The sequence below is a fragment of the Podarcis bocagei genome, assembly GCF_964188305.1.
Source record: "Podarcis bocagei genome assembly, chromosome: 10".
In the NCBI taxonomy this organism is placed as follows: Eukaryota; Metazoa; Chordata; class Lepidosauria; order Squamata; family Lacertidae; genus Podarcis; species Podarcis bocagei.
The window spans coordinates 23,019,021-23,029,693 of record NC_138135.1 but is presented as its reverse complement, the minus strand read 5'-3'; the positions used below and the strand labels follow the sequence as shown (position 1 = coordinate 23,029,693).

General features: G+C 41.8%; 1 protein-coding gene across 4 annotated transcripts in view; it reads right to left on the bottom strand.

Moving 5' to 3' along the window:
* DNM1L (dynamin 1 like) overlaps positions 1-10,673 on the bottom strand; it is a 36,350-nt gene that overhangs the window by 3,266 nt on the left and 22,411 nt on the right. For 2 of the 4 annotated variants that reach the window (XM_081212043.1, XM_081212044.1), the window contains 11 exons: positions 9,861-9,981; positions 8,767-8,898; positions 6,979-7,185; positions 6,678-6,798; positions 6,323-6,478; positions 5,623-5,712; positions 4,624-4,716; positions 3,852-3,908; positions 3,516-3,593; positions 1,304-1,471; positions 7-116 (listed from right to left, as the gene is read on the bottom strand). In XM_081212043.1, the coding sequence (XP_081068169.1) occupies positions 7-116; positions 1,304-1,471; positions 3,516-3,593; positions 3,852-3,908; positions 4,624-4,716; positions 5,623-5,712; positions 6,323-6,478; positions 6,678-6,798; positions 6,979-7,185; positions 8,767-8,898; positions 9,861-9,981 (1,333 nt within the window). The remainder of the gene's footprint in view (positions 1-6; positions 117-1,303; positions 1,472-3,515; positions 3,594-3,851; positions 3,909-4,623; positions 4,717-5,622; positions 5,713-6,322; positions 6,479-6,677; positions 6,799-6,978; positions 7,186-8,766; positions 8,899-9,860; positions 9,982-10,673) is intronic. The other 2 variants (XM_081212045.1, XM_081212046.1) reach the window with 1 other exon arrangement.

The window sequence follows — 10,673 nt, the reverse complement described above, 5'->3', positions numbered from 1 at the left end:
GCAAACCTGTCTTGTATGTTCTTCCTCACAATCAGGAAGTAGGATTTGATAAGGCGTTCAATCACCTCACAGTCTCGTTGCTCTCGGGCTGAAAGCTTGCGTGCAACAGGAACAGGCTGATGCAGGAAAAAGCAGAGTCAAAAATATTTCATGAGCCTGCAATTCCACTGGACTTCAAATAGGACAGTCAGGTTCAGACTGAACTACAAGAAGGTGGCAAATACACCTGGATTTTAGAGGTGGTTTCCATCTGGTGACATAACAATGCTGGCAAGTGTCAAAAGAATATTTATTTATTTTTTTAAACAGATTGTTAATATGAGGCTTTACAGATTAAAACCTTGGAGGTGACACAACATACCTGACTCTTGGGGGAAATGGTGGCATCATTGCTGTCACTTGTGAACAAGTCACAATAGATCCTAGGCCTTAAAAAAAGATGACATGCTGTTCTTTGCTGGAGTGAATGGACATTGTTCTTGAGAAATATGCCAGGTCTAAGAACAAAGCTCCTCAAAATTGAGATTTTTATTCTTTGTGTTTTTAAGAGCATGTTTCCAGCCCTTAATATTATAGAGTAAAGGTTATGGACATGACTACATTATCACTAACAAAGCCACAAACAGCCTGGGAAAACTCAAGCTACTCCATCCTACATATATTTCCTGTATAAACAGTGCATATCCTTGTTTAAAAATAACCCATGTCTCACCTCTCTCCATCTAACATTTCAACCTCTGCTAAAATGACAGTCTGTGCAATCGGCTACAAAAATCACAGTGGCAGGGTGGTACAGAATGCACAAACCAGTAGCATTTTGATATTAAACTATTAGTTGAATTATTGTACTGTCATTTATAAGCCACTCTGAGAGCCCTTTTAGATAAAGAGTGGGTTATAATGCTGCATTCCTCTCCTACTGCATGAAATCTGAACCACCCTGTCCATTTTGCTAATTTGCACATGATATTCCAACAGAAAGTATAAATATAGTAGTGCATAATTTGGTACAGAGTTAGCATGTAAAATATGCAGCTGATATAAATTAAGTACTTGTTTGCACAAACCAAAAGTACCTTTTAGAATTCATGGTAATCACTAAATTTGTATTCCCCCCCCCCAAAGAATACCTCTATCCTGGCTACTAGCTACAATATACTTTTGGCTGACAGCCATGTTTAAAAACGGGTGGAGAACATAACTCAGAAGGACCAAATCCTGCCCAGTCCTAAATTCTGTGAGGAGCACACCCTGCTCTTCTTGTACCAGCTTGCAAATTTTGTTCCTATGCTGAGAAACTCACCACATCCAGCAAATTTACAGCATGGCCTCTCTGAGGGCTAGCAGGTAGGACCGTTACTGGTTTTGATTTTTCCTCAGCTAGTATTTCCTCAGCTCTGGAGGTTTTCAGCATGCCTCTCCAGTTGCCTGTTCCGGCTTCCTGAGCTCCATCTCCCACAGCAGAGGATGTCTAATACAAAGAAAATATACAATACCCAAATTCCAATCAGTTATTTGCAAGGAAAATGTCCTGTGTTCCAAATGCTTGATTATTAGTGATTCATTTAATCCCATTCTACATGCAAGAAATTAAATCTTCAATTTAACACACACACCATTGAGGAAGGTTAGACTGAGTAGTGCCCTAAATACACATAGAAAGCCATCTCCAGAAAAGCCCAATGCCACCAACTTTGCCTGACTCCAAAAAGCCAAGAGACTTTCCAACTTGCCCAGGCATTCCAGCATGGTTTACAACTGGCATTAGTGTTTGTTTTTATGGCTCTGGTGGATTTTATTGATATTACGGCTGCATTTCCATGATATTCACTGTTTAATGGAGTTTTAATGTATTCAATATTTTAGTTTGGATGTAGCAGCCTTGGAAGCCACAACATGCTGGATGACGGGGAAGTTTATAAACTGCCTAAATAAATAAAAACAGTGACAAACTACCTGTTTCATCACTCAGGTTGACATGCAAACATACCTGGGTATTCAGCAAGAGAACTACAGGCAAACTTTATTAAGTACATGAGAAAGATGATAGGCTGTAGCAACCGATTATAATCAAGACTGAGTTTACATCAGAGCACACAAGGATGAGAGGAAGCATCAAACAAAGAGATGGGCGGATGTTTTAAAAAATGGTCATTTGGTGTTTTGATATGCCCAATAATTCAAGAGGCTTGGTTTGAATTATCATTCCTGGATCATAAACCATGAAGCACAGAAAGAGTGTTAAGGCTTTCAGCTTTCCTTGAGTGCCAGCTTCACTGTATTAAGCCCCACAGTTATATTTAGCTATGGGAACAATTGTCTGATCTGGACCAATGTTTCTGTCAGAGGCAAGAGAAACTTACGCTATCATGTTCTTCGACTGGGGGAAGCCTACTAGATTATGTGAACTTTTATCTGCTCCTTTGGTGAGCCTAGGTAGGTTGAATGGCTTTGAACCAGGATAGCTAACCTTTGGCCCTCCAAATGTTGTTGGACTACAGCTCCCACCATCTCCAACATCTGAAGAGCCGCAGGTTCCCCAGCCCAACTAAGAAAATCTCTCATCCTCATTAAGTGGGCTTTTTCCACTGAGCAGAACAAATGGCAAAACTCAGAGCATCCCAGTTTTGTTCTAAGCCCTCTTCAGTCATTCATGTGAACGCGTGAAGGTTAAAATGGTGTTTATGGGATGGGAATGTGTCCAAAGGCCTATCCCCAATCTCCTGCACATGCAGAGCCCTCTTAGACCTTTGATACATGTATGGTCTTCACTGGTACAATGGCTTAATACCCAAAATATGAATGTTAAATGGTTTGGTTTGGAATATGGGTTATTTCTGCACAGCAGATCTCCTACTTTATCAATCCCCTACTTTCAGAATTTCAGCTGGACACGCTCAGGGTGAAGGAGCTGTGGCAGGCAGGCTGGTAAATGTGCAATCTTGTATCCTGTTATGCACCAGAATAAACCTAACAGACTTTTAAAATTATCACGTTTTCAAGGTTAAAGTGGGTGTTGCAAGAGATTTGGGAATAGGTATCTTAGGGCACAATTTTGTTTGTAACAGATGCAACTTACAGCTGCAAAAACAGCTTTACCCAGAACAGTGCTATTCAACTTTGCATCTCCAGATGTTGCAGGGCTACCAACTCCCTTCATCCCTGACCCCTGGCTCTGATGGATGGGACTGTGGTCCAACCACCTCTGGTGATTCAACACTGAAGAACAATGCCCTAAGAACACACACCCAACAGCCTCCTGAAGCTGCCCACAACAGGGACAGAGCAGTAGTGGAAAGAAAGCTCCAAGGATCCTCAAGACATAACTTGAAACCTTCTACCTTAACGCAATTAAATTAACTAGCCAACTTTGTCAGCTGGCAAAGCTGTGATCTGGGACAGGCAAAATCAGGACAAAAATACTTATGCTTATGAGAATCATGTCCAACCACTACCAGAGTGCACCACAAAATGATTTCAGCATGCAGTGCTTAGAGGAAGAAACAAAGACAGACCTTGCCATCAACCTCGGCAGAACCAGCAGTAGAGGTCTCCTGGGTGGCTGGTGCCAAAACACCAGGAGGCTTAGTGGACTAAAGAAGCAAGAAGGGCAGAAAATGACATCAGCATTGCTTGTCTGATTATTTTAACTGAGCCTCCTTGATCCCCTCTTGGTGGCTGAAATTTCAGAAGACTGCATGCACTTGAAATTTTGGAACAGATCTCCCAACAACTCCAGACTCCCATGAATAAATGGAGCTCTTTGTTAATTACTGTGGTAACATTACAACTGACTTGATCTTAAGCACCACTTCCAAATTCCATGAAGTATATAAAGCCAAACAACTCACCTTGTCTCGTGACCCAGCAGAAGGCATCTCTCTGGCTGACCTGTTCCGCCTTTGCTCCTTTGAAAGAAAAAGCATAAAAAACATCAAAAGTCAATATGCTCACACCACATAAAAAGGAAAGCTGGGGTGTCCTGGAAAGACACGGCTATTTGGAATTCTTAGCAAAGTGGTTGAGCGGGTTCTCCCCTCATTTACACTCACATAATGACACTGGCGGACACTGGAGAGAATATATACGAAGAGGCGGCAGAAAAGGCTACCGGGTAAAGTTCCATAGGAATAACTCCTATCAGCAAACTTCCAAATGAGACACAAGCAACGTAAAACCAAGGTAGAAGAAAAAAAGGGGAGGGGGAATTCTCTTGCCACACAAGGACAAAGAACCAGCTGACTTTTCATTCAGAATACCAGGATGGACAGCATCTGCACACATCCATTCTGACTGCAGATATAAGAAAACCCTTCTGTTCAAAGCCAGATGACCACTGATTGCTAAATGTTGCAGTCACAGACCCACCTTATAAGCTTTTTATAATTATATTGCTGTCCTCTGAGAGACACTGCCATGCTATATGGGTCTATGGCCCAAGCCAGGCAAGAGCTACCTGGAGTCTGACCAATGTTTGATACCACCTTTAGAATCTTTATTCATACAAAGCAGCTGATGGGAAAATCTGGTAATTCCCATAAGATCAGAGATTGCAAAATAGAACTATCTCTGCACACGATGACAGACCCATTTGTAATTAATGGAGAGACTTTCTTCCCTTACCTCTATGTTGTTGTTTATTAGTCCACAGGCATCTGCAAAATCTGGATGCTTAGTGTTGATATAGGCCAACTCAATGGCTACCAAATTGTGAACCTATGAGAAAGAATATAATTAAAAGTTTAGAATTTTGACCATTGAAGTGACAAATAACTTGATCTCAGTAGCAAAAACATCCATAAAAATGCAGTTCAGTCACACAGCACTAACATAGGATGACCACAAAAAGACAGATCCTAAGATCTGCCAAGGGCAAATCATTTTACACCAGCCTTTGCCAACCTGTTGGCCTATCATGTCATGCTGGCAAGGGTTGATAAGAGTTACAGACACAAACTTCTGGAAGGTAGCAGGTTGGTGATGGCTGTTACACCATTGCATTTAACTCTGTGTCTCCTGAAGTTACTGGCTTAATGTATCACGTCAGCTATGGCTAGTCTTTTTCTGGCCCTTCTAGAGGTCACATGTCAAATTGGGTGTAGCCAAACTTTAAAAGTGAGTGTGGCCATTTCTCCTACAATGGAAATCATCTTTGCAGGAGATCACAAAAACCTTTTGGCAGGAGACCCACAGAGCGGTCAGGTTAAACAAAAAAAACCCGAACACTGTTTTTAAATGGATACATTTTGAGGGACCACAAAAAACCTTTTGGCGTCACAGTTTCACAGCAGGATACCTCTGAGAGCAGCCAGTAAAAAAAACGTTTTTGCAACTTCTTGGGACACAGACAAATCCCCCTTTTGTCCCCAAGGGACCAATAGAAGCAGGAAAAAATAAATTAAGACCAGAGGGGAGCTTACAACTGCAAGGAAATAATGGCATCCCTAGCTGGGAGCATCTTGGCACTGAGGAGTATTCAGCTGCAAATCTATTATGGTAAACCCCAAAATTATTCTTTACGCATCAGTCTAACTAGGCCCACAGTGGAATACAGAATTTTCACCAATATTCTCCATTAAAAGGAACATGCCACTGCACACAGCAAGCTCCACAATAGATTACCATTTCATTTGTAACTGGTAGCCTTCGACGCAAAAGACTAGTCACAACCTCAACGATGGCATCGTGGAGCTTCGGAAAACGCAACAATTCCTGAATACAAATGAAAAGCAACAAACTATCTAACTGAATTAATCATAGATCACACAAACCAAGTTCACATGATCACAGTTCAAGGAAACCTTCATTAGATGAGACTGCATGGCAGGGCAAGTGAGAGGTGTGGCTTGTGCTGCACAGAGAAGCCTGGGGGACCACATTCACCTGCCCACCCCAATATAATACAACAATGTGTATGCATACACACAACCCTATGTGAGTCCACATTAGTACTCTGGCAGTTTTCAGTTTAAAGTTGTCAACTCCATCTTCCAAGCAGAAGAGTTCTCTCAAAAGGCATTGTCCAAATAATGCATCCTAGTGGAACACCCTCCCGTCAGATGCCAAACAGATAAATAACTATGGCTTTTAGAAGACGTCTGAAGGCAGCCCTGTATAAGGAAGTTTTTAATGTTTTATGTTGATTTTGTATTTTGCTGCAAGCTGCCCAAAGCAGCTGGGGCAAACCAGTCAAGTCGGCTGCATGTAAATGATAAAATTATTTATATGCCACCCATATAAATCATCATCATCATATATTTCTTCTGAGATATTTTCACACCCTGTGAGACACACATTTTTGCAAATTAGCTCCTTTTTTTACCTGTGTACTGTAATTGCTACAATGCTGGATAATCCTCTGCATTTCCTCGTGAACAAGCTCCACACAACGCAAGCTGGGCTCTTCCAATCGTTTGATTTGCCTCTTTACTAAGAGCTCAAATGAAACTTCAGGCACAAACAGGGCCGGGCGGGGACCCTAGCCAAGCCAAAAGGAAGCAGATTCATTTTTATTCCGTTGTAATAATTTAGATTCCCCAGGGTGCTGTGCCCTTTCCCAAGGCAGCACTAAGCTGTATGCTCTACAAGCACTGAAACTCCACCCAGTGCATAGAGAGTGCAGGTCAGCAAAGTGATACTGCATCTTGTACAGGAAGTTAAAGAAGGATAATACCTACAGTAGCATTTCTAATGGCTGTCAATATGTCGATGGTGTTAAGGCCACCTAGTGGATCAACAGATTCTAAGGTACGCCCAAAGGTTTCATGGAAAATGTAGCAAATCCTAGCTCCGCCGCACCTGGAGAATGAAAAAACAGTCACTGAGACAACAGGGAAGAAAATAGGGAAGCCAAATAATATTGCCTATACTTGAGCTCATTGGATTCATAAAAATGTAGCAAATTTCAGTTTAATTGCAATGTTTCTAAACAATCTGCCATCCATGTCAACTTCACGCCAAAATAGAAGTTGTGCTTACAGTTCTGAAGTCTCGATGTACTTTGCTGTCCCTTCAATGGTGTTGCAATATTCGGTGGCAAATTTGGTAATCAGCTGCAGTAATGTGGCACTCTTGTCATCTACAGGCTCCCCATAGCCGTTCAGCAGAGACTGATACTGAGCAGCTAGAACATTGATTCTGGTTTTCAGTTCTGGCAAGCAATCCCTGATGTGATGCATAAGCAACCTAAAAACAGAATTTGAAAATGCAACACTTTAAGGAAAACAGCTCAAAACATACAATCCACTCAGTTTTTCAGGAGCACATTTCAGTTATTAAGCAACCATCATTTTCTTTTAAGCAAGTGGGACATTCTCCCAGCAGTAGCTTACTATGGGTTTAAATGCCTAATATTTCACCAGTCTAAAAGCCATCATGATTCTATGCTACTGCCATTCAACAGAAAACTATACAAAACTAACATACAGATTTTTTTGGGGGGGGTGTCAAACCTTACAGAGTAGGAGGCAAGGGCGATAGCTCAGTGGCAGAGAATCTGCCTTGCATGCAGAAGGTCTGTTTCAATCCCCAGCATCTCTAGGTAGAACTGGGAATGTAGCCAGACTGAATGAAACAATGGAGAAACACTGCCAATCAGTGTAGACAATACTGAGCTAATTGGACCAATGACTCATTATAAATCAAAGTTTCCATTTTTAAATAATTATTTATTTCAGTTAGGGCCAAACTCAACTTGATTTCAGAGACCTGGGATGATGATCTTCTGCATGTGTTTGTTTTCAGCTCATCTGGCTCACTGAGCATAGGGAAAGCAGCAGTTTGCGAGAAGGTATTTAACCAGCTCCCTCTTTCCAAATTTAAATCAGCTCCCCCAAGAACCTAATATGAGCTGCCTGTGGATGTCAGGTTGAAGTGAGGTGTGGTTTAGGGCAAAAGGAACCAGCACTACCAACAACCTCAGGAGATTTTAACTGCTGATCACTTTCTCTCTCTCTCTCATTCTTCAAGACATAAGCGGTAATTAATAAAGCATGTCTACGCAGACATAACTTCATCTTCTAATCCTATCCACAATCTTTCACAGACTAAAAAAATCTATCAGTTAAAGATCTTCTTCAGACAACAACCACAAATGATGTTGTTCAAAGACAATAAGGGAGGCAAAATTTATCTTACAGGTGTACCACTGCTGTAAAGTTAGCAGTGGCAATTACCTTAAAATATAGTCCTTTGTACACCACATACTTCCAGTACGATGTAGAGCACAATTCAAAATTCAGTACTGTAAGCAAAAAGTTGTATGTAACTAAGTTATTGCAAAAGTGAAACAATTTCCATGAGCTCAATGGAACTCCCCACCCCCACCCCCCTGAAATCTGCTCTGGAGGTTCTCCCAACACTCTGGAGCAGATCTGGTGGGGGGTGCGGGTGGCATGGGATAGAGAGTTCCTTTTTGCTTGCAGAAGCCATTGCACTCATGCAATGACTTGGTTGGATTCAACCCAATACTTCCCTATCAATGAAAACAGTCACTCATCCATTCTACATTTGGCACTGGCCATGCACACCAAAATCATCCTATCCCTCCCAAATAACTGCCAGCTTTCCATTCATGGCCTCCACCTGCAAGACTCAAAACTGCAAAAGAACTGAAAATATCAGGATGTTATCAGTCACTCGTCCCTTAAATACCGGCTTCACCAGCCAAGTGCAAAAAAGCTGTACACAACCGGGATGGGCCAGAACAAGTCAAAACAATTCTAACTGGAGAAAAATCTAAACTAGGATCAAAGCAGCTCCGTGTACCTATTGAGTGTCCTAGCAAGGTACTTTGTTCCATTCCGGTTGGCTAGAGAGGGGTACTTCTTCTGGAGAAAACCATACTCATCACGAATTGAATCAGCAACACTCTTCTTATTGTTAATATCTAACTGACTCCTAAAAATGAGACAGAAAATTAATCATGTTTCATTTAATTTAGATACCATTTCATTTTCTTTTCCTGTTGCCAAAATCTGGTTAACATGTTCTTCTGGCTGAGAAGGAACAGTGACATTATGCCTGATGCTATCTTAAATCAGTTGGCATCAGATTTATTTATTTTACTTCTCTTAACAAAATTTATAAACTGGTCACTTGCAAAAAAACCAAACATCTAAGTAATTTACACAAAAATAAAACACTGAAATTATCAACAAAAGACCAAGTTAAAAAGAACTTTAAAAACTAAAGTGTAATTGAAACCAATTGTTAAAAAACAAGATCAAAGTCCATGTCAGCTGCTACATGTCTAGATAGGAATGCCTGAACAAAACAGTCGTCGAAAAGAGTACAGCAAAGGCATCTGTGCACGATTTCAATAGGCAGGCAGTTCCAAAGTGTGGGTGATTGTCACCCTAGAAGATACATTTCTTACAATGTTATGTTGGCACTTGTACCGCAGAAGAGGTCAAATGGGCAGCGTGGAGTAGGGTAACCCCTCAAATAAACTGGTCCAAAGCTGTTAAGCACTTTATATACTAATAGTAACACCTCAAACTTGGCCCAGCAGCAATAAGATTGACTGGACAGTGAGCTACGACCAATACACTAAGCACGTTACCGCTACTAATGCAAAAGTTGCATGGATACTGAGGTGGTGCAGCGCCCCAACACTAGGCTTTTCCCATTTCCCCCCCTACAACTACCAGCGTAGGAGGCCACAATTCTCCTAGGCCTTCCCATCATACTAGTCTTAGAAATATGCCATTTGCACTTAACTAATTGTGATCCAACAATGATTTGAGGACCAAAGAGCCCTATAATTGCAATGGCCTCAACCCTCTCCCCACAGGGCACAAAAACACAGGAACACAAAGCGCTGCTGTGTAACGGAACGGCCACATTCTGATGCTACTCACCTATTCACCACGCCAATGATGCCGAGTTTAACAGGGATCACTCTTCCCATAAGTACGTCCATAGCGTCAGTGCCAGCATCCATGAGATCCAGCTTTGTGATCACAGCAAGGGTGCGCCGCCCTAACAGAGCAGCAGGAAAACTGTCATTTTACATTAAGCTGGTCATGGGTTAACTTTGTCAAGCCTAGGAAACAGCTACCCAAAGTAAAAACAAAAGGAAATGTGGAAAGGCGGTAGTGAGCACGGCTATGCAGGAGAAGAGAAATTCACCATTACTCATTTACTCATTCTCAGATTAATTGCGAGTTTGTACTATGACTATGGCTGGCTTGCTGTTTCTGCCAGAGGAGCTCATGGCTGCAAACACATCCATGACAAAGGCTAGCAAGGAACCCAGCTTTAGATGAGCCAAACTTTGGCTTAGCTCAGCATGGGGCAGCAGCAAAAAGAACCAGAAAGGACCAAGGTGCCTGAAAGGTCTTCTCTGGGAGCCCATGGTTGGTCTATGTATGTAGAGTTGTATCTATTTTTAGTCTTACTCAGGGTAGACCCACTGAAATTAATGGACCTGACTTCACTTTGAAAGCCTGAAAGCACTTCAACCAGGAAACTCTTCGAAGGCATCTTGCCATTTCAACTGCACAAATTACAATTGCAAACTAACCCTTCTTCAAATCACATTTGTAAGAGCAGGCAGTAGATACAGTAGATTAAGGGGTAACAGTTACAGGGATGGTGGAACTGTGGTCCTCCAGATATTGAACTCCAGCTCCCATCCCAGCCAGCATGGTCAACAGTCAGGGATGATGGGA